The sequence below is a fragment of the Leptidea sinapis genome, chromosome 26, assembly GCF_905404315.1.
Source record: "Leptidea sinapis chromosome 26, ilLepSina1.1, whole genome shotgun sequence".
NCBI classification, from domain to species: Eukaryota; Metazoa; Arthropoda; class Insecta; order Lepidoptera; family Pieridae; genus Leptidea; species Leptidea sinapis.
This window is the reverse complement of record NC_066290.1, coordinates 7,326,412-7,352,266: the sequence shown is the minus strand read 5'-3', so window position 1 is coordinate 7,352,266 and position 25,855 is coordinate 7,326,412. Positions and strand designations below refer to the sequence as shown.

At 34.2% G+C, this 25,855-nt stretch overlaps 2 protein-coding genes across 2 annotated transcripts; one reads left to right on the top strand and one right to left on the bottom strand.

The window, feature by feature from the left end:
- LOC126972355 (uncharacterized) lies at positions 1-24,924 on the top strand. The gene is made up of 7 exons (XM_050819043.1): positions 1-144; positions 14,123-14,288; positions 18,267-18,514; positions 20,458-20,634; positions 22,235-22,423; positions 23,539-23,717; positions 24,762-24,924. Exons 1-7 carry the CDS (start codon positions 93-95, stop codon positions 24,771-24,773), a joined length of 1,023 nt encoding a protein of 340 aa, XP_050675000.1. The 5' UTR covers positions 1-92; the 3' UTR covers positions 24,774-24,924.
- LOC126972370 (NADH dehydrogenase [ubiquinone] 1 alpha subcomplex subunit 8-like) lies at positions 12,465-13,249 on the bottom strand. Its single transcript, XM_050819067.1, has one exon. It carries the CDS (start codon positions 13,167-13,169, stop codon positions 12,630-12,632), a length of 540 nt encoding a protein of 179 aa, XP_050675024.1. The 5' UTR covers positions 13,170-13,249; the 3' UTR covers positions 12,465-12,629.
- Positions 24,925-25,855: the final 931 nt, after the last annotated feature.

The window sequence follows — 25,855 nt, the reverse complement described above, 5'->3', positions numbered from 1 at the left end:
GAGATCAAACAACTGTTCACTTACCACTGCTGACAACTGCAGTCCGCTTAAAACCACAAATCATAATAGACTCTTGTGAATTTAAAAACGCGATGAAGTTCAAACTAATATTTCTCCTTGTGATCTTCGGCTTCTTACAAGCGGGTAAGGTTTTTAATGTTTTCTAAGCTTATTTTTTGTAGTTTACATTTTAAAAATATTGATAAAGTATTTCTGAGTTTTTTTTACGCCCATTTTATTCCGGTCCTGAGGCAATAATTGTTTTTAGAGTGGGCTATAGATTCTTGGTGGCGAAATTCAATTTTTAACAATTTCAATGTTTGAGATGATTTTGAGTTTTAGAATTTGTGCATTGTGCGCTAAATTTAGAGTGTAATTAAAATATATTGTAATAGTAATTTAAATATTATGTATTATCTAAACAATTTGTTATTTTATTTAAGTGAGTAAATAATAACCCTCACTTGATGAATGATAAGTCACGGATTCGAGTCCCGAATCGTTCTTAAATTTTGTTTATAAATTAAATTGTGTTATTATGTAATAGTAATATTACACATATCCATAAATTTTTATGTAATCATTTTATTAAATTGTTACAAAACGAATGCCAATCTAAATAAGTCTACTTCAACTATCAATAGATCCAATTATTAGGTTTGCTCTAAAAGAGATAAGTATAAGTATCAATGTATTCGTTTATGTAAAATTATATAATAACTAGGTGACCCGGCAAACGTTGTTTTGCCATATAAAGTATAATTCACGCGATAGTTTTATAAGTAATAAAATATTGCCTATTTATATATTGTACATCATTTTGTTCTATTGTCAATAGTTTTTGCAGCGCACGCAAAAATAGGTTTTCGATTTTACACCTTGTGTTACAAAATAGCAATTTTATTACGGATCCCTAATTTTGAAAAAAAAACATAGCCTATAGCCTTCCTCGATAAATGGACTACCCAACACTGAAAGAATCATTCAAATCGGACCAGTAGTACCAGAGATTAGCGCGTTCAAACAAACAAACACTGCAGCTTTATAATATTATAGTATAGATATTAGTTAATATACGTATGGGTATAGAGACATAGATATTTTTATTCGTAATAATCACAGATACGATACAATTTTGGCCTTAACTATGGTGTGTATATTGTGTTATGCCGAACCGTCAAACAAAGCCTTGATGACAATTATTAATGTGCTTTAAATTAAAATTTAATACAAATCTTAATAAATTACGTTAAACGTTGTTTGTCCGCGATGGACTCCTAAACGAACGAACGAACGGATTTTAATGGGGATTATTTCATAGAGTGCAGTTTGGTCCAACTTGAGAGATGGGATAGTTTTTATTTCGATTTGAGACCCATAATTATTTTTATTTTCAATATTTGTCTTGTATGGACATATTATTTTCTATGAGAGAATTTAGTGACGCACGGTTTGACAGTTCCGCTGTGAAACAATTTCATTATAACAACAGGGAGCATTTTTACGAAATAATTCTTGATGTTTTGAAATATTATTGGCAAATTCATATATAACAATATTTTTTTTATTATGTACAGAACAACGTCTGTCGGGTCAGCTAGTTTAATATAAGCTATCATTATAAGAGAAAAACGTAAAAAAATATAATATAAAATAATTTTATACTACAACATTTTAAACAACCTAGACCATTTAATAATATTAAAATACTTAAACATAAATATTAAAATTATGTACAACTAGCTGTTGGCTTTCTTAAAAACATTAAAATAAATAAAATATCTACTTATACCTTTTCACCTCAGTAGGATGTGTTGCATGCAAGCAATTTACGTATTTAAGTTTTGTGGAGTCGTAGGTATATTATTACCGCATATTTTTTCCCCCTTGTTTTACTAGTTTGAACTGACCATCACAAGAATCAATGAGAGTATCTAAATACATTAATTGTACTTTTTTGTGTGCGCATAATATGTCTCCGCCGCTTAGGGTCATTTGATTTTTTTCGTGTGAAATAGTACTCCCGAATCGGATGAATTGTCAAAAAATCAGATCCGCTGATTTATAGGCAAACTTATACTGTCTTAATACTAAACGCAATGAAGAGTTACTCTAAGTTTAAAATTATTTCACCCTGTCATGTAATTCTGTAGTGACAAAGGTAAGATAGCGACAAAAAGTTTTAAATCGGGAATAATTTTATTTCGCGTTTATTAGTAACACGGATAGAGTATTGGTTTTCCTTTTGGCGTTGGTGTTGGGCTAATAATAATGTCCACAAATGGGCACAAGATCTTTTTAAAGGTGAGATCTAATGGTGACAAGATAGTTAAGCGACAATAACCAATTAAATTCAAAAGAAATGAAAATAGTACCATCATACAAATGAAATTTAATAATAATAATAATATTGACACACTTTTTACACAAATTATCTTGCCCCAAGTTAAGCATATATAGCCTGTGTTATGGGTTACAAGACAATGATATATTTAATACAATATACTTACTTAAACATACATAAATACATTTAAACATCCATGACTCGGAAACAAACATCCATATGCATCATATAAATGCTTGCACATAACCGGGATTCGAACCCGGGACCTCTATAGCTTAGTAGGTAGGATCGCTAACCACTCGGCTATACAGGTCGTAAATTTGAAACCAAAATATATGAATGACCGGATGTCGAAACCCCGACCTCGGGTTCCGTCTGAGCTCACCGACTGAGCATAATTAATCCTTAATCCATATTAAATTACTGTACTAAAAAGAGATATACATCCCAAGCAAACTTAAATTAACATCAATCATACAATATTTATTATTTCATAGGCCTATTCATCTTAATTTATAATATAATGTCATTAGCTACACAATGATATTGAGTTCAGTCGAAGTTAATTTTTATTATTTACTATTTTATCGTCAAGAAAATCTTTTAATGAGTAGTATGCTTTTTTTGTTAAGTAAGATTTGACTTTTTAAAATAGAATATATTTTCGCGCTTAATATATTCAGGTAACTTATTGTAAATTGTTGGCCCCATGCAAAAGATGCTGTTTCGTTACATTCATATTTATAACTAGCTGACCCGGCAAACGTTGTTTTGCCATATAAAATATAATTCACGCGATAGTTTTATAAGTAATAAAATATTGCCTATATAATAGCCTGTACATCATTTTGTTCTATTGTCAATAGTTTTTGCAGCGCACGCAAAAATAGGTTTTCGATTTTACACCTTGTGTTACAAAATAGCAATTTTATTACGGATCCCTAATTTTGAAAAAAAAAACATAGCCTATAGCCTTCCTCGATAAATGGACTACCCAACACTGAAAGAATCATTCAAATCGGACCAGTAGTACCAGAGATTAGCGCGTTCAAACAAACAAACAAACAAACACTGTAATTTAGTAGGGATACTTAATTTTGAACCCCTTTATTTATTTAAAGTTAATTGTATCTCCTGCGGCAATAATTTTAAGGGCAGTGATAGACATGAGAATTGAGAACAGTCCTCATAATGTTGATGGAAATGTTATTACTGATTACGTTATGGTATTACATATTGTGGTCTCGCCTTATATGATTTGTCACAGAGACTGTTACAAAATCGTGCCGTACCTATTGAGCACAATACACATAGGATTGCCGTAGGGTCATGTGACTCATAAAGATGCAACATCCGCTCTTTTATGCTAAATTTCAATTCAACAGACTCAAGGCGAAAACAATGGAACAACGAAATAAGTACATTACCGAAACTGAGCTATGTAAGTGAGAAATTTAAACGCGCTTATCGCTCTTCTAGTTAGATTGCCGAGCAGTTTCGGCTTAGCCTACAAACAATTTAAGCAATTTTTATTGCTTATGACATAAAGTTCGAGGGCACAATAGCAAGTATGGAGATCTAATATAATCTCTCCAGGCAAAGAAAAACAACTCATATGGGAGAAAAGTTGAATAGTGTCCAGCTAATGCTGTCAATAACAGTTCAAAAAGCTTCCACAGCGGCGCTGGTGTAGGCACAGCGTATGGTATGAAATATGGTGAATGTAGCAATTGTAAACGAATTGAGTTAAATAAAACACTTTTTAAAGGATTAAAACGCGTGTAATTGTAACGGTTTTACATTAGATTTTTATTTTAGTTAACCCGACGTCTCTCCGAGATCTCTTTTTCAGGGGGACTGCAGTCCCCGATGCAGATCTCGAAAGGTCTTGAAACGTCGGGTTAACTGAAATAAAAATGTAACTTTTACGCAAAAATCTAATGTTACAATTACACGCTTTTTAATCCTTTAATTTTTTTTATTTAAATGTGTAAGGCTCGCGTTAATCAAAGAGAATTGAGTAAAGCCGAGTTAAAAATTGTAATATTATTCAACAACTTACGTTGCAAAAAATAATGTAGTAACCTTAAAGAATTATTAAAGGGAAACTTGCACCAAGAGTGATTAGTATCTATTATTTTATATTTGTCGCTTCTTTTAAGATTTACCCTGATGCGACTGTGGCGCCACCCTAATTTAATATATTTTGACGGACACTTTTTCATACACACAGATGATTCTCCTTACCTCCACCCTCCTTAAAAGCAACAAAAAATACTTGCTAGGCATGGCCAGGCTGTTTAATAACTCGAATGTTTGACTAAACTCTACAGCAGAAATTTCCTAAATATTTTGGGCATGAATGAACATATTCTTACCTCAGATCACCATAACTAAATTTACTTTAAGAATCAGTTTTTAATCTAGTATAGAAGTAACTTGCGCACGCTTATCGACTTTGAGTTTTTTGAAAGTATAACAATCATACTTCCTATTAAAATACTGACAAAGTATCTCTGAGTTTTTTTGTGCCTGTTTTTTTTTTGAGGCCTGTGGCGATTGTCTTTAGATCCTCCTAAATATTTGTCCTTGTTATAACATATTGGAGCATGTCACACAATTTATATAATATTTTGAAAGTTTAAACTATGATCTTGTTTTAATTAAAAAGGTTAGACTTTATGAGCTCGTCGACTTCTGGGAAACCGATTTCGGTCTGTATCGACCTCAGCTTTTGCCTGTCTGTTGGATCTTTTACGTCTTAACGTGATATTTTGATGTAATTGTTACTGTCATTTACTTGTACTATTACGTAATATCCTTTGATGACATGTGGGTCATGTTATGAACTTAGTACTGTTATTATTATTTTTTTATGGAAAAAGGAGGACAAACGAGTGTTAAGGGTCATCTGGTGTTAAGTGATCACCGCCGCCCACATTCTCTTGCATCACCAGAGGAATCACAGGAGCGTTGCTGGCCTTAAAAGAAGGTGCGCTTTTTTTTAAGGTACCCATGTCGTATCGTCCCGGAAATAACGCACTAGGAAACTCATTCCACAGCTTTGTAGTACGTGGAAGATTTATAATAAATGAATTAAGTTCCCGTGACATTCTGAACAAAATCCAAATCCAAAATCTATATAAGAGCAAACTCCCAACTTAAAGGCATCTCTTACTCCTGGTGATGAGCATGTCCATGGGTTGTTGTCTCACCACTTCGCATCTCGTGAGAATCTGGCCCGTTTGCCCATTTTTTATAATAAATGTACCTACATATACTCAATCATCAGATCATTTTTTTACAATGGGATCGATCTGTTATAACCTTTCAAACGGGCAAGAAACCTTTCAAATAGGTCAAAAAACGTTAAGAAACATGCAAAAAAATATAATCCAATTGAGAATCTTCTTGTTTTTTGAAGTTGGTTAGAAATAATAACAAAAATGATTATGAGTGTCAGCACTTAGCTTTAACATGCACACAATATTTCCGCTCAAGCCAACATATTGAAAAGCATTTATCAATAAAATTATTTAATAACTGCAACTTAATTAAAGTATTTAATAAGCTATGTTAAGTAACAGTTTCAATATTGGTATAACGTAAGTTTTCCTGTTAAAAACAACATTTATATCACGACCGGTATTTCGACTACGTAATGCCAGACGCCAGTCACCACAGAATGGATTCGAGACACTTCTGTTTTGGTCACCACAGAATCTGGGTTATGCACCTCGTATCAAGTTACGCGATAAGTGCTTTCAAGTGCAAGGATTTACGGAACTTTTTAAATTGTGACATAACCTTAATGTGTCACTTTAAATTGCACATGGAACCTGAATAACGGCTTGGTGCCTTTCTTGCAACACAATCGTCGTAATCTTCGTTGCGAGTAAAAGGGAATAGTATGAAAAGAAATTCATTACGATTTTTTTGATAAAGATAAATACACAGGAATTATTAAAATAGATGAAAATAAAGTCCAGCCATATGTTGAGTATTGCTGTCATCTTGGACACCTTGTACGCATGGAGTCTTCCAGATTACCAAAAAAGGTATTCTACTCTAGAGCATAGCTCAGGTAAACGAAAGCTTGGAGGACAGTTTCTGCGTTACAGGGATGTCTTAAAACGCCACTTGACTGCAATTGGCATGTCTAGTGAGTCATGGGAGGAGCTTGCAACGCAGAGGTCGGAGTGGCGAACTGCTGTCAACACGGGTATAGTAAACTTTGATCGTTCCCGTCTTGAAGACCTTGACGCCAATTGCCTGATCCGAAAAACTCGACCCAAGCCCTCCTACAACTATACTCGCAATTCAAGTGGGACTCTTTACTGCGCTTCTTGTAATAGGACCTTCAAAACAAAATTTGGTTTTGCGAGTCATGCTCGCGCTCATGCAAGAGCCCAGGCGAAGACGAGCTAAGGGTGTCGCCGTCGACGGATACGTCTGGGAGGACATCATCATCATTGCTGTCATCTCTGGTCTGGCACACCCCAGTATCGTATTCGACCGCGTGCACCACAGAGATGCTCAAATTGTCAGGGATTCAGTGCTTTGTGATCGGCTAGATCACTTAGCGTTGCGAAGAGACGTCGCGGCTTCATTATGTGTCTTCTATCGGCACCGCATTTATCACATTTTTAAGTTAAGATATCATCCCCGCCATATGTATGCCTGGCCTTCCTTAACAGTGTGGTTTCCAAAGAGCTTTCAGTGTTTCCAGAACGATAAGATTTTTTTTGTACATCTTCTTAATATAATATATAAATCCAGTGTCCTGATGTTTGTTTCCAGTGCACTCCTAAACTAATGAACGGTTTCTAATGGGCATTACTTCATGGAGTGCAGTTTTGTCCAAGATAGGATAGTTTTTATTTCAATTTGGGACCCATAATTATTTTTTTTCCAATATTTGTTTAGTTTGGACATATTTTCTATGAGAGAATTTATTCACGCACGGTTTGACAGTTCTGCTGTGAAACAATTTCAGTATCACAACAGGGAGTATATTATCAAGAATTATTTCGTAAAATATATTTTACGAAATAATTCTTGATGTTATGAAATGTTATTGACAAAATTTTTTATAGTATTTTATTTATTATGTACAGAACAACGTCTGTCGGATCAGCTAGTATAGTGATACCTAAGTATTGTTTTGTTTGAATTATTATAAAAATACATTAAAAAGGCATTTATTTTCTCAAAATTTATTCCTTTAGAGTTCTTTTTGATGTCATTTCTAGGATACAAGATACTACTACCGCTTCGGAAACAAATGGCTCTCTGAGAGGTTAGAAGCGGCACAAGAAACTCTCCGAGCATTCTTTTTTTGTTATTTTTTTAATGAAAATATACAATATTGTACTGTCATTGCTATTGCTACAAAATAATCTAGTCCCAGGCTATCGGATCACTTATATTATTAACATGTGCTCTTATAATATACACGCTGCAAAGCAATCCTCTAATAATATGCTTCAAAATGTTGGTACTGTCAACAATCATTAAATTATATCACAGATACTTACAGTACGTATTAAGTTTTATTACCGCCATGAAGGTAAAAAGTTGTCTGTACACAAATAGCCTTTCACAATATAATGACATAACTGTAGCTTACTACAGCACCGAATACTTAAAACAAGAGTGTTATTATTATAATACGAAGATAATAGTAGTGATTCTTATAATGATAATATTTATTAAACTTATTGCGAAAGACATAAGTAAGTAGGTACCTACCTAGAGGCTAGATTATTACCGGTGAGAGGCTCCTTTGCACAGGAAGCCGGCTGGATTATGGGTAACACAACGGCGCCTTCTTCTGAAGTGATCAGTAATGTGTAAACATTACTGTGTTTCGGTCTGAAGGGCGCCGTAGCTAGTGAAATTACTGGGCAAATGAGACTTAACATCTTATGTCTCAAGGTGACGAGCGCAATTGTAGTGCCGCTCAGAATTTTTGGGTTTTTCAAGAATCCTGATCGGCATTGCATTGTTATGGGTAGGGCGTATGAATTACCATTAGCTGAACGCCCTGCTCGTTTCGTCCCTTACTGTTATAAAAAAATATTAGTAAATGTTTTAACATTTCAAACAGGCTTTTGTAATTAATTATATTTTTATGAACGCACATTCATGTTATCTAACCTCAAATTAGACATAGTCCGTAGTGGGTATATATTATTTTATTCACATCGCCACATATTATAAAATAAAGTCCTCCGCCCCGTCTGTCTGTTCCCGATAAACTCAAACACTACTCCACCGATTTCATGCTGTTTTCATCACTGGATAGCGTGGTTCTCGAGGAAGGTTGAAATATTTAAGGTTAAGTTTTTGTGTACCTTAACGATATTTTTTGGAGTTGTCAGAAAAATTAAGCCTTCTTATGGGAGCTTTTAACAAAAACATTGTCTAAACCCTTTGAGATTTAACTTAAATTTATATAATATATTTAAATAGGTATAATAAACAAATAAAATTTGAAAAACAAAATATTATGAACGATGCCGGACTCGAACCCACGACCTCCAGCGTTAAGTGCCGGTGCTCTAACCAACTGAGCTAACCGTTCGAGTACCGCCTCGTTATAAAATTCTCCCGCATCGTTCATAAAATTTTGTTTTTCAAATTTTATTTGTGTATTAATCCTAGAAGTGAGGGTTATCACCTTAAAACATAACACATTGTTGAGGTATAATAAATTTTTATTTGAGGTCTAAAAAAAAGTCCGAGATGGCAGGATTTTATACTATATCCTTTTATTACTTCAAAAATTATGCATTATGAAGCGGTAATGTAAAAGCTGTTCACACAAATACGTTATTAATAATTATCCTTATCATTTTATTAATATTTTTACTACGTATTATAAAATCATTCAGAAATAACTTTTATAACACATTTCCGATGCCTACTACGTACATTATTTCCGAATACTTCTTTCTAATTGTATAAAAAATAATGATATTTAAAATAAACGTTATTTAACTAAATAATCATGCGATATAATAATATTTTCATTGGCTGTATGTATAATACCAATTATCAATTTAATAGCTTCATTATTACATTTTTTTTAATGAAACTATTTTTTTTAAGAATTTTCATATCTTACGTTAAAGAATTACTTCCTTACAGCTTCTTGCGTTCGTAAATAAGAACACACATATCTTTTTTACAATAAAAACATTCAGGATTTATTTAAATTATTCACATCGAATATCCAAAAAAAACGAATTTGAATAGAGAACCTTTGTGAAGTCGGTTGGTTATTAGGTAATATAAATTATATTTTAATTTCAGCTTAGCTAACGAGGACTAATTTATATTGGTTACTGGGTATATTAATGATAGAACGAGTACAAGGTTTCCAATTTCTAACTTAACTCACTTTTTAAGTAAAACGTTATGTCATGTCAAGGCAACTCTCCGTAAATTCTAGTGCTTAGTACCTACCTAATTAATCATTATTCATAATACTTAAATATCAAGTCGTATTATAGGCAGTTAGGTACTTTTGCACTGTAATAGTGCGCGGTTGTATAACACGCGAGTTAGATACATATTATGATGTAGGTATAAAAATATAATAATCTTAATTAATATGATATAAAATGCTAATGTTCGTACGTATGTCCACGGTTTTCTCTATCATCCGCAACTTCGATCAAATTCCCGTTGGGATTGCAAATAGCCATCGGTCCCCTGGTGTGCATATAAGGGAGTTTGGTCGGGATGGGTGGAAGTGGGTGGTTGTGGGTGGCAAAAATGTGAAATTATATACATCTATCCTTCTCTAATTAATGTAAAATTCTGAAAATCTCGGGAATGATGTAATTAATTCTAAGAAAGTTCTAAGGCTTTCTGGAATGATCTAGAAAGTTCTAAGACTTTCTGGAATGATATAGAAAGTTCAAAATTTTTGTACGTATGTACAATTGATGAAATTGATGCGAAACGGTCCAGAAAATTCTAAAAATTTCTGAAATGATCTGGGATGTTCCAAAATACGTGCGTAGAAGTCATGTCACAAGTGAAACCTGCATTGTGCATGAACCTCTAAACTGCATATGAAGTCCTGGTACATGTTACTAGGATGACGCATGATTTCAACCGATATGAAAGACATTACTATCAGAGCTACCATATTTATGTTCTCCTGGTGTCTACGTAGTAATAAGTCGTGCGCATGAAGCTAGAATATATAAAGGTATAATCGCGTCATACATAAGACAATCTCTTCTTCAACTATGATCGCCTGGTACAAAACACTGTTTAATAGTTCCTATCTTCCTATTTTCCCCCACGTTAAATCTTATGAATTTATGTTTCTGTCTCTTTTTAGTGTCGCTTTTTCGTTTCATCGACTTTCGTTAAATCACTAAGTACGATAAAGATAAATAAAGAAGTTTTCACTACAAAAAATAGTACGTAAATAACATACATTATCATTAAGATATCGATTGTGTAAGTCTTCAGCAGTAGATGTTACTATGAAAAAAAAACGAATAAAATGCATACATACAAGTTGGTACTGCGGCGCCTTTTCTACCGTCAATCAGTGTTACGTGTTTTAAGTTTAATAAATGAAATAACTTAATTAACGGTCACCATCTTTATTCTTCACAGCAGAGCAAATCCCCATAGAATTTAGACACACTACGTTCAAGTCTAATCGTACGAGCAAATCTTAGGTTAGCACAGAGTAGTAAAATACTAGAGTCATGAGTGGCCCATAGACAACATAAATTATTCTTAATAACGTGTTCCGGATTGAAAGGTGGTGCCGTAGCTAATGAAATTACTGGGCATAGTCAGATATAATACCTTACATCTCTAAGTCGATGACGTTTTATACATACACACAGACAGTTTTGTCGTATAAAAATAAAGCCAAAATAAGGAACAAGCCACAAAAAGATCATAATAAGCTTCGACTGCTATATCTGTACAATGCCGCATTTACTCTAGTTTTTAAAATTTGATTCGGAAAGTGGCAGTTGACACAACTAAGGAGAAAGTTATGCTTGCATTGTCAGCCGTCGCGCTATCAGACTCCGAATGAAATGTCCTTTGATTAAGGATTGATCTCCACTGCGCTCCAACTAGATACCGCACTACTTAAGAACAATAGCGTTATTATTACGGCAACTATTAGATGCTTAACTGCCGTTCCCAACTGCGTTCCTATCTAGGGATAGAGATAAATTACTACCTTCTACTGTAAGTAATTAGCTGTCAATAATCTGAAGCTGTACCAATATATCCGATAGCAGCCGTTCTCAATATACTATCTACAGATAGAGATAAATTACTACCTTCTACTGTCAGTAATTAGCTGTAAATAATCTGAATGACGCGTGAATTGCAATTTCCATACAAACGTCACACTAATGTATTTTAAAGGAATTATGATAAAAAAAGCAAAAAACTAAGGCAGGAACACAGTCGGGAAATGTTACTTAACGATTACAAATAGGTCATACATCATCTGAAGGTCCTACTCGTCTCGACTCTTATTTGCATTAACAAAAAACAAATAGGTGTCTATTATTTTAGCCGTAATTCAGAATGCCCGGGTTCGTTCCGTTCGCCTTCGGTCTATTCTTGCTTATACTAAGTATTTCAAAAAACAACAGTCAAACTCCTTATATATAATAATATATTTTTTAATGTAAATAAGGGATGAGACGCCCGGGACCTTCAGCTGATGGTAATTGATACACACAATGCAATACCGCTCAGGATTATTGAAAAACCCAAAAAATCTGAGCGGCACTACAATTGCGCTCGTTAAGTCGCATTCGCCCAGTAATTACACTAGCTATGGCGCCCTTCAGACCGAAACACAGTAATGTTCACAATTTACTGCTTCACGGCAGAAATAGGTGCCGTTGTGGTACCCATAATCTAGCCGGCATCCTGCCCAAAGAGCCTCCCACTGCTGAAACCTTAATTACAATAATATTAATATTGACACACTTTTACAAAATTTGTCTTGCCCCAAATTAGACACAGCCTGTGCTATGGGTTGCAAGACGATATATTTAATGCAATATATATATATATACTTAAACATACATAAATACATTTAAATATCCACAACTCGGAAATAAACATTTATTATTATTATTTATTACAGCACGTATTTTAACATATCATATCGCAAAATGCGTTCGCAGGAATAAAATAAATCGAATAACATGTAGTAGAAAACCAGACAGTCGATAAACATTAATACATAATTTAGTCTCATTTAAATAATTCCTATTTATTCTGTCATCCAATAGAAGCGACTTCCAAATCGTGGATGTTGTCGGGGTTTGCAATCGGGGAGGGAGGGAGTAGGGTCTGGAACTACGGGTTGGCATGGACAAGGGTTCGCTGGAGGAGGAGGTCTTGAAGTCTTGTGCACCCGAGCACGGCAGAAATACCCAAACTCCGGTCGCTTCATACACAACTTTTCATCCATACACTCTTCAAAAACAGCCTGCGTTTTCCTGCAGTGCTTAAACGACAAATCCCCAGAGCTCTTGTCAACACAATTTGCATATTGATTGAATTCGTGAAAACACGCGCGTTTTACTTTTTGAAAAAATTGCAAGGTACACGTTGTAACCAATTTACCGAGACCAAGACACGCTCTCGGATCACCTGATTCAAATCTACATAACATAAATTCATTGTTGATGTTTTCGCAGTCTTTTCCGAGGTAGGGCCCAGCAGCTAACAGAACCGGCGAAGACAAGTCTACTTCTTGAACATTTAGTTCGGAACAGTCCGGCAAATGTACATTGTTGGTTATTACCATATTTGTAGAATTAACAGATAGTAAGGTACTTCAAATATCTACAAAATAATAATCGAACTATAATTGAAACTTAATGAATAAGCTCGATTTATAATTTTATGTTTTGACATCTATATTTGACTTGACAATATCTTTGAAATAGTAGATGCTTTGTAGTCAGCCATTATCTTCATATTTAAAGGAGTATCATATACTTATATATCCTAGTATTTACATCCTCTTTGTTATATGTATAATATACTAGCGTGGTTCGACTGCCAAACATTTCTGATTGACAGACTTGTGCTGGCTAGTGAAATCAGTGACTCCAAAATTTTATGTGATTCTTCATCCCGACCGACTCCACTTGATCAGTTATTAAGAGACAAAAGAAGTTATAAACCATTATATAAATATATTAAGAATACAATTCTAACAATATAAAATTAAGTAAAGTGATAAGTGAACTGTGAAATGAAAAGTATACATATTTAGATAATAAAAAAAGACTTGACTTAAAGGTCTTAGTTACCAGGTCATAAAATCCCAAAAAAAAAACTAGCGTGGAGACGATCTGACAGCCTGATATTGCGTAATATGAACGTAGTATTTAAATTCTCTTTGGCGTAATGTGCGTAATCAATTTTTACTTAAGGGACGAGACGCACATGACGTACACTCTGATGTTAATTGATACGCCCTGCTCATTACAATGTGCTGATCAAAAATTCTGATCGGTACCACAATTGTGTTGGTTTCCTTGAGACATAAGCTATTAAGTCTCATTTGCCCAGTAATTTCACTAGCTACGGCGCCCTTCAGACCGAAACACAATAATGCTTACACATCACTGCTTCATGGCAGAAATAGGCGCTGTTGGGGTACCCATAATCTAGCCGGCATCCTGTGCAAAGGAGCCTCCCACTGGTAATTGTCCCTTCTTTTTGTAATACATTATGTTATGATTGTTGCAGGTAATTGTCAATCTCTCCAATGCCCTAAGGTTCGAACCAGCAGTGGATGGCTGGATTTATTTCCCTTGCCTTGCAGAAAGAATGCTGACTGCAGCCTAATGGGTTCGCAACAGATTTGCTGCAGAGGTTTCTGCACTAAAGGTGTTCCTGGTGCTGCCGCCATACGGTGAGTCATATTTTAAGTAAAAGAGTACCGATAAATTTGCATGGCAAAAGATGTGAAGAGGTCTCAAAGAGAGTACAGTTACGCGACACATTGTCTTACAGCCGTTCCCAATATACCACCTATAGATAGAGATAAATTACTACCTTCTACTGTCAGTAATTAGCTGTCAATAATCTGAAGCTGTCGCAATATATCCGATAAGTCATTCATATAGCCTTATATTGGGACGCGTGAATTGCAATTTCCATACAAACTTTTATCGCTGGTAAGCTATACGTACTCCCATTTATAGAGCGTGTACGGATAAGGTGAGTTACCTTCAATAAGTTTATTGGGACAGAAAAGAAAAGGGCCACAACCGGATATAGACTGAATATTGGGTACAGCCGTACATAAAACAAATAAGTAGTACCAAAACCTATCACATCTATTCTGATTAAGACGTACTTAAATAAAAAACAGTAAATCAAATTGTTACGATCTAATATGTGAGTTAAATTTGTGGTTATGGCAATAACTATTCGTCACGAAATACAAAATAGTGGACCATGTCACCACTAGATAATGATAGAATTTGGGTCGGCTTAAAGTATTGCCGTGCTCTATTTATGACCCCTAGATTCTTCGAAGCCACTATAACGAGATTATAATTAAAGCTAAATCATATTAATTCTACCTGTTATATAAATCCAATATCGAAATATATGAAACAAGCAACAACAAGATATTTAAAAGTGAGTGGTCACTGTACAGGTTAAGGTCATCTAGCTTCGTTTATTTCTTAATTAAGTGATTAATATTATTCTCTCTCGGCTTGAAATTGTTGAATTTAATTTAATTATGTAAGTAAATAAACAATTTGTTGGTAAATACTTAATTGTTACAAATCACAGTGAATGTTGTTACGTTATGCGGAATCTTAGTTATACTAAATTTATTCAAATTCGAATTAATTAATTAATTAAAATCAATGTTAACAACATGTTTTCAACACTGAAAATTACAAAAACGAACAATACGCAAATACCATTTTTGTTTGCGAAATGATCTCTTGCTCTCGTTGTATGTATCGTATTTATGAGTTTTTGGGCATGGTTAATATCGTTTAAACAGTTTGTATGATACAGCGCCCTTGTCATTATAGACAATCTCTTTAATAGTATTTCCCTGTGAACTTTAATCTCCTATTTGTTTTTTTTCTCCTAACAAAAATGCTCGAACAAATGTTTATAGATTATTTCTTATCAAGGGAATAAATACAAAGTATCATGGTTTTATCTTCGATAATGACGAATTTCCATACAAACTGCCATCCCCAATTTCAACCCGTCCATTTATTTTATTTTTTTGCTATAAAAGGTAGTCTATGTCCAATTTCAAGCTCTATTCAATTTTATCAAAACCGTTTCGGTGGTAAAGGCTTGAAAGCGTAACAAACATACATTCACATTTATAATTTAAAAAAAATTAAATGTATCGTAAAAAATAAATTAACATCTAAGACCTATTATAGTGTGAAAGATTATTTGAATGATAAAGATAGTTGGAATTAATGTTCTAAATTTTGTTAATGAATATTGTTATACTCATTTGAATGCTATTGTAACTTTTGACTTGCACTAAATAACTTATACGGCCTTACAAATAAACTTGGTATAAAGTTATAACTGATGATAAATAAAGAAAATGCAAAATGTTTACAATATCGTTGACAACACTGTCAATACAATGATAATTCTGAAGTTTTCCAAATGGCAAGCTGCCTTGCAAATAAACGCGGGAAACGTTATACGTCCGAACAAACCACTCGTAAGCTAAATGTCTTTTTGTAAACATTTTACATATTCTTGGTTTATGCTTAGTTATAACTTTATGCCAATTTTATTTGTAAGGCCGTTTAAGTTTTACAGTGAATAAAGATTTTTTTGACTTTGACTTAATATTAAGTAGGGATCATATTATGCATATTAATATTTACATCATAGATTTTTTGTATTTAACCTTGGTATTTCGGAGAGGATTGCAACAAGACGCTTCGCACAGAGTAATTAAGCAATGTGATTAATTTAATAGCACTCTTACTATATGTTACAATATTGCACAAAGTTTATGTTGATTAGATGGCCTTTGCTTTCTGCATCGTTTTACGCTTTTATAGAAGTAGAATAATAATTGCATGTTTATGTTTTAATTTTAACAAAATTAAGAAAGGAAACAATCATTTTATATTGTAGACCAGGGGTGGCTCTTTTGCACAGGATGCCGGCTAGATTGTAGGTACAACAACGGCGCCTTTTTTTACCGTGAAGCAATGTGCAAACATTACTGTGTTTCGGTCAGAAGGGCGCTGTAGTTACGGAAATTACTGACAAAATGAGACTTGACATCTTATGTCTCAAGGTGACGAGCGCAATTGTAGTGCCACTCAGAATTTTTGTTTTTCAAGAATCTTGAGTAGCACTGCACTGTTATGGGCATGGCGTATCAATTACCATCAGCTGAACGTCCTGCTCGTCTCGTCCCTAATTTTCATTAAAAAAAAACGAGCATTAAGTAAATAGTGTCAAGAGAGACGTTACTGAAGTTTTATATGCCTTATGGGGAAAAAATCTTGATGTAGGTTAGACCTACATTTTATTGTGTCATTTAAAGGCTGACCTCTCATAGTCAGCATAGAGAATAAATTAAGTATGTACTTAATTTTGCTATTTGAGATTCATTGTTATCATTTGACACTTGGCACACTGTAACTAAGAATGTAAAATAATTTAATTATTTTATTTATTCATTTTTAATACATGTTCTTACCAGAACTATTCATGTTAGCTTTCTACAGTACTTTTCCATGAAAACTTTCATTATGCTAGTGACTGTGACAGTTGTGAACACGTCGAAAAAAAAACGGCGAACTGTTAGCCGCTATTTTTAACAACGCACGCACAATAAAAATTACTAACGTATCGCGACTGTAAGACGTAGGTAGCTGTCATGCCCATTAAAATAATAAACCTAGCCTGTTGTAATGCGTTGGCTAACAACAAGAGGCTCTATCTAGAGGTATAAATTGTCTAATCCTATATCAATCTATATAATTACTAGCTGACCCAGCAAATTTAGCCCATATTGCCATATAAAGTAATAAAAAAATGCAATAGTTTAAATTATTGGGGTAAAAAAATGATGACTACTGATTCTTAGACCTACCAAATATATTGTACATAAAATTTATCGTACTGCAATAATCATTATGTTCGATTGCCACCTTGCAACTCTATTGAGTATCTGTGGATGGAATCGAATAATATTAAAATCGCGATGCAAAAATAGTTGTTGATCGTAGACGGGTGAAAATTTGAAGTTGTATGTATTTTTAATGCTAAATCATAATAAAATAGAAATAAAATTATTTAGGGGTGGATGACTCTTATCTTGACATGAAGAATAGATGTTGGCCTATTCTCAGACCTACCCGATATGCACACAAAATTTCAAACAAATTGATTAAGCCGTTTCGGAAGAGTTTGGTAAATTAGTTGATTAGTTAAATTAAAAAAGAGTATATACATTTTAATGCATTCTGCACAAGGAGCACATTAGAATAACAGCACTACACAATTAGTAATTGGTGTATATCGGCTTTTAATTCTATTTATTAACGTTTCCAAAATATAGATACTTACCTAATAATGCGCTTTTTCTACTAAAAATAGTAAATAACAAAATGGCAATGTAAAGCTTAGTCTAACGGCCCTTTTCAATAACCTATCTATCCTTAGTTTAACTGACAATAGTTAGCGGTAGACAAATCTATCCTTTTATTATAACGCTCACTTACATTTCATTAACCAATCGACTATAACTATATTGGACATAACTATGGGTAGATTAAACGGTGATAGCAATATATCCGTAATTATATATACGTTATTGAAAACGGCCGTAAATCAAGCATTATATGTTGTACCGTAACCTTTCTAGAGGTGACGAGGCGAGCAGTAGCGTAGTCGAGTTAAAACCAACTAGCACGAGCACAAGCACTAGCACGACAACAACAACAACATCAACATCAACAACAACAACTACAACACCAAGTACCACCAGTTCGACAACAACGACAACGACGACGACGCCGAAGCCGACGACGACTTCGACGGAGCCGCCGAGGCCGTTCCTGCAGTTCTTGCCAATCCAAACGACACCGAAAAATAACGCGCCGTTGAAGAAAGGTAAGGATACCAATATATTTTAAATGAATCTTACCTACTACCGGTTATAATCTTATATATAAAAATGAATTGCTGTTCGTTAGTCTCGCTAAAACTCGAGAACGGCTGGACCGATTTGGCTAATATTGGTCTTGATTTATTTGTGGATTTTTTTTTTTTAAGAAAATTTAGTCTTTCAGTCTCGTGCCAGATTTTGGCGAGACAACACGTCCTGAGGATGCCTCGTGTAGAGGCAAAACACGTGTCGAATTGTTTTAAAGACAAATATTGGCGGAATTAACACTAAAGAAAACTTAAATAATTTGTATTATTTATGGAAGTCCAGGGAAGGTTTAAAAGGTTTGAATGAACATGATAATGCTCGGAATTAAATAAAAACAACAAATTTGTTTTTCTTATGATGTGTCCATACATAATTTCTATGAGAGAATTTATTGACGCACGGTTTGACAGTTCTGCTGTGGAACAATTTCATTACGACAGCAGGGTGCATATTTTACGAAGTAATTCTTGATGTTATGATATATTATTGACAAATTCATAAAAAACATTATTTTATTAATTTAATATAATATTTATAATTAAATAATCAATATTTCATTATTTAAATTTGCCGCCTCTAATATAAAAAAATATTTACTACGTTCTTTTTGTTTAGTTGTGTGAAATAAATGTTTTTTTTCTTCTCCAACTACACGACAAAAACTCAGTTACTATCCCCGCCATTTCGATTCACGGTAGAACTATGAACAAACGTCTTTCAGCGGTATTTTTAGATTTTTTTAAATGTCATTCCTCTGGGGTTACAAGAAATCAAAGAAGGTGACGGTGATCACTTATGAATATCCAGGCTTGTTTGTTACCTGCGACAACAGACCTTTGCATTGAAAGCCACATTGAATTGAAAGGCACAACCTTCAATAATGTTTTAAAACGAGTTTGACATAATCTAGTCTCAATTTATCGACCTATGTACAACTAGATATTTAGTATGAGTAATCCGTTTCAATTATTATAATATATTGACCTTTAAAAAATAAATGCCTTGAAAATAGTAGAAGTTTGATGAGTCTATCTTAGATTATACATGTCTATATAATTAAACTAAAGATTACAATTGTAATTTATTGAGATATAATAATAAGTTATAAATAAAATACATAAGAGTCTAAACAAGTATTTAACTACTCGTTTCAATATCTATCTATCTATATGTAGGTCCTCATCCCTCATGTGCCATCAGGCCCACAGACTGTGGTAGGAGTAGAGGTTAGCTATGAACGGTTTTTACGAAATTTCATCCGCAAGTGGGGACAAGTTAATTATTAATACATATCATTCAGAATCACGTTTTTATTTTAAGTAGGTATTACTTATCTTTGTTTAACGCGAGTGTTATACATTTAAATAATATATTTTTAACCAAAAAAGAAGAGGACACTGCCAGTAAATGTTGCCAAACACCATCTGTCTACAGTAAATGCCAACTCCGTGGCAACATATGGCGCTAAACTTCACAATTACAAATACTATATTGACTCCTGTCAACAGCAGTCTCTGTTTAAATTCTCTTTGACAGTCTCCCTAAAAACGTGCTCTGCAAAGGTCACGAAAGGTAGGTTAAAAAATTAATTATTAAAAATGTAACCAACTAGATACTATAATGTAAAAATTATGCGCGTTTAATCCTTTAAAATGTATTTTATTTGAAATATATCTTATTTTTTTTACATTAGTTTAGATTTCAAACATATTTTATTTTTTTATTATGATTAGTACAACGTCTATCGGTCATATTATTACAAAAATATAACAATAACGCGTAAGCCCGATGAATATGGAGAGCAAAAACCGTATTATTCTACATAACATAAAGTTGCGTCTCAATTTCAACTGGCATTATGGCTTAACACTTATGACGCATTGTTTTCAATATTTTGCAGGAAAAAACCAGAAGTACCTGTGTCCAAAGTCCTTGCCAACTGTATTGTTTCCGATACCGTGCGAGAGTAACTCCCAATGCCGAGCAAGCAGCGGCGCAGACCAGGTGTGCTGTCAAGGTCAATGTGTGAAAGGCATCCCGGCTCCAAAGCCTACAGTCAAAGAGCAAACACATCAACGTATGTATATGCCGATGTAATATTTCGATTAACACTGCAATTATCTATGCTTGTTGCATTGTTTAGAGTTTTAAACATGTATTATTTGTTTTAAAACTAACACATAATAATCATTTTACGAAGTAGGTGTATCGTAGTAAGGAGGTCGGTCAACATCGGTATTAAAGCTGTTCGAAACAAATTAATAATCATAATATTATGAAATTGTAAATATGAATTTTTTTTATGATAATAAGGGACGAGACGAGCAGGACGTTCAGCTGATGGTAATTGATACGCCCTGCCCATTACAATGCAGTGCCGTTCAGGATACTTGAAAAACCCAAAAATTCCGAGCAGCACTACAATTGCGCTCGTCACCTTGAGACATAAGATGTTCAGTCTCATTTGCCCAGTAATTTCACTAGCTACGGCGCCCTTCAGACCGAAACACAATAATGTTTACACATTACTGCTTCACGGCAGAAATAGGCGCCGTTGTGGTACCCATAATCTAGCCGGCTTCCTGTGCAAAGAAGCCTCCCACTGATACCATAATATTATGAAATTGTTAATATTACTATTTATAGTAGAACCTTGGAGAACGTATCACAAAAAGCCCAAAAAGTCATTGTCGTGTTCATAACGCAATGACATTTAAAAAACAAATTGTTTAGGTACTAAGTAATATTTTTATTGGCATAAATATAGTTCTAATTGAATCGAGGTACGTACCTACTAGGTACGTGGGTTGGTAGGTCTTCACAATTTGCATAGTCATCACAAATCTACAGATTTAAGCGCTACTTTCTCAAATAATAAAATTTAAAATAATAATACCTATTGTAGTAAGTTTTCAGTAAGCTAGTACCTAGGCATTTTAGGTTATTAATGAAATAAAGATGAACCGGAATAAAGCTAGCACGAAAAATTTTATATGAAACTTAAGCTTTCTTAATATTTAGCTGTCAATATTAGTTATTACATATAAATGCTCCTTTAATATTCGTATTATATCCACCATTCCTCTACATCCCCTTTTTTGTATTTAGGTACTGTCTCAAAAATAAATTTGCTCAAATAAATAAGTTACTAGTTAGGTCCCTATTGCAAAAAAATCTTCGCTTCCATTTGCGGCTGATTAACTTGTAAGTTGTATTCTTTTTGAGCTGAACCTCATATCATAACTGCAGTCATCGTGTAGTTGAAGGGCCTATTCTTAAGAAGGACTTAATCTTCGAGACTTGTGACTCGAGTGTAGCACTATGGCCCCCTTATGATATACCACACCCTGCCTAAAGAAATTTGGTTAGAACCAGTTGGAGCAGCTTGAGATGTTCGATCTTCTGACTTTTTCGATGTATGACAAGCTAAGGCCGTTTATTTTTATTTTGTTTGTTCCTCTCGCAACGACTTCTGCGGCATATACGTTTGTAGCTGTACCTACAACCTATAATATCCACTTTAGAGACTGAGCGTTTGGCGATTGAATAAAACAACTGCTTGACTGTGAGGAATATGTGGAAGATATTAGACATTTGTGTTAATTGATATTATTGGTTGTAGGTACAGCTACAAGTTTACTGCAAAGCCATTTCTAATATTTATTTAACGGTTTCAGCAATTCTCGGCGTAATACCACGAGAATGCCCAGCGACACCACTTGGGGAGTTGTTGTTCGAAGTACAATCATGCAAGAGTGATGCAGACTGCTGGCCAAGAGTGTGTTGTCCAGACGGTGCCCGCTCCTATTGTAGAACTGCGCGCGCTCGTCTTGACCTAGTGCCAGTTGCTAGCCGCATCGATGCTCGTGAGATATTTTAAGCAATCACATATTTAATTTGATATATGGATGATAGGTGTGTCCGAAAAAATACTTTTATAAAGTAAGCAATGATGGAAGAAGCAGATGGTTCACTTGATGCAAAGTGACTTCATCAGCTGATAAATCATGCCTACTAATTACCATTATCTATATATCTTAAAACGAGGTAACTAATAAGTTTAGATAGTGGCGACTCTATTCAGAAACTATCTATAATGGCTTCTGAAATGAATCATTTACTCAAACACAACTAATCTTATAATTATATGATTACATTAAATTAAAACTATCATTACGGGGAAGCGTTCCAAGAATACTGGCAGCATTTCCGCATTAAAATGGCTTCTTATATCATACTTTCTCACTTACACCCTATTGCTATATAAAGCCACTTGGCAGTAGGTACTGCGTGGTACAAAATCTTTAGGTTAATAAAAGAGAGGAAATGCAAGCGAAAGCTACCTATTGCTACTTTTTTTGTAACTGTAGTATTGTATTTTCTCTTATAAGGTGTGAATAATCATAATAAATAAAATTCAAAACCTACTAAATAAAGTAAAGGGGCACTAAAGTCCTCGAATGGCGACCACGTACCGGAAGACGCAATGTTGGTAGGCCCCCCACAAGAAGGACCGACGAGCTGGTCAAGATCGCCGGAATACGATGAGGGCAGCGCAGGACCGATCGTCGTGGAAATCTTTGGGGGAGGCCTTTGTCCAGCTGTGGACGTCTTCCGGCTGATGATGAAGAGAATAAATTTTAAATAAATATTGCTTGAATAAGTTAGTATTCGATAACTTGCAATTCTCGTCTAGCACACGTCTAGGGTATCTATATCTACTAGGAGAGTTTCATATGTAGAATTTTGAACAGAACGGAATTGCAGGCGAAAGTTATTATATCTTCCATATTCTTTTATTGCTAACGTTACAACTGTAATTGCAAGTACAAGCCGCCATTTTACATTATTTCCTTTAATGACTAGGCTTATAAATTAAGAGTGCTGTAAAGGGCGATTTCATCTCTAAAAATCTGAAAGAGTTTTTTGGGCACTTTATACATTTACATACTTTACTCATTTAAGAATGTATTTATTTCAGCGATACGTATGCTACAGTCGTATGTGCAATGTTCACCTCCACCGGAAGTGGACGCGTTCCCGCAGCAGTGCAGCTCCAGTGTCGACTGTTTCCCCAATCTTTGCTGCGCCGAGGGTGGAAAGAAACATTGCCGACCTCCACAACGTAGTTTATTGGCATTATTGGCGGGGGCTGCCCAGGTGATTATTATTTTTTATGACAATAAGGGACGAGACGAGCAGGACGTTCAGCTGATGGTAAATGATACTAAGGCAGTGCCGCTCAGAATTCTTGAAAAACCCAAAAATTCTGAGCGGCACTTCAGTTGCGCTTGTCACTTTGAGCTATAGTATGTTAAGTCTCATTTGCCCAGTAATTTAACTAGCTACGCCGCCCTTCAGACCAAAACACAATAATGCTTACACATTATTGCTTCACGGCAGGAAAAAGCGCCGTAGTGGTACCCATAATCTAGCTGGTATCCTGTGCAAAGGAAGGCTCCTTTGCACAGCCCTCTGCGCTCTGGTAAATTGTTTCAGCTGTCGTTTATCAGGTCTGTCGTTTGTCGGACCCATTACTGTACCTATGAGTCGTCTGCAGACGACTTAGGTACATTTTTTAATTCGAAGAGGGAAAAAATCGAGCATACAAACGGTTCACCTGATATATATGTACTCATCGCGACCCACAGATGATAGTCTATTGTAACATCAGATTAATATTATGAGTGTTGCCGACCTTATAAAGCATTGAATAAACGTACCTACATATGAATTTTAAATTTGATATGACATTGATCACGTAGGGTGAGGATCGAACGGGCACACCGTGGTGTGAGGCGACGGTTCTATTTATTACACCACTGCCGTATTTACTTGACTTAACTTAATGTTGTGTTCCAACGAAAGAACAGAGAGAGAACTTTTTGATCAAAAACCTCCTTCATACTGCTACTTATATACTTCATACATCATACATTTAGAGGTAAATGTACGCAGGAGAAAAACAAAAATCACTAATATTAAGTATTAGTTTGGTCGATTTCCTACCGACCAGGGTGCTATTGTCTATAGGTCAAGCGTATTGAAACCGAAAACAAAATAACTATTGAAAAAAACTTCCCTAAAATTATTTTAACAATCACGCCCTTTACGACAATTCTAAGTAGGTACAATGTTGTTAAACTTATCTCTATGTTGTCACTTTTTTACCTTTATGTAACTTAAATTACATTTATGTTTCAGAGACTTGGATAAGGCTTCAATTTAGGATAATTGGAAGTTTTGGGTGGAAATAACTTGTAAATAAAATGTATAAATTATTTGATACTAAAATGTAAGTTATGTAAGATATTTTGTATTTTTTTTTACTTTTGAATAAAAAAACCTTTACTATTTATATGTTAAAGGTCTACTGTTTCATTTTCCTTAATTTCCCTTTTCCTCAATGTTTATGTATCCTATATATTAAGGTTAAATATCAATGGAAGAATGTTTATTGTACATATGTCGCGTCAATTAAATTTTTATGTTATTTCATTGTTCTTTTTAAATAATTTCTTATTTTTTTAAGTCATCTCTACATTTAGGAGATAATAACAAATTGTTTAATTTCGAAAAAGCAACTATAAATATCAGTTGTAAAGAATGCCATGCAGATGCTAGTGGTGGGTTGAAAAAAAAAACATATAATTATGATTCATGTGTCATTCGGACGTTTAGCTTATTTTTAATATAACACATGTAAATGTTAAGATTATTGCCAATGTGATAGCCAAAATCATTCGGAGATGTTTTTTGGTCTGACATGAACTAGAGGAAAAAATTATCACCCGTTTCTATTAAACTGCTTAACGAAGGGAAGCTTGTTGATTTACGATCCTTACAAATTTTACAACCAATACAATTGAAATAAATATAATGGACTTTCACTTTAATAGATCTTTTCTTGTTAATTAACTAACACACCTATGCATGAATATACAGGGGAATCACCTATTGGTGGTGTACATATGATTTATACCTACATTGATTTCAGGTGTAAACATTAAGGCGAGAGAGAAATTGGTTTCAAAGAAATCACCTAAAAGAATATATTATTGTCATTCCAAAACAAGTGAAAACAGAAAAATCTTCATTTATTTCAATATTTCTAGCTTTCAGGCATACAAATGAAAACTCTAGGTTCTCCACCCAACGGGAATGCGGGTTAATGACTGCAGGGCTAGTTCTTTCTATCCAATTCTGATGCCCGTCAAGATAACTAGGTTAATTTAGGATTAAAACGGTGATCAAAAGGAGTGAAGTGGACTGCTACCCAAAATCCTCCATACTCCTTT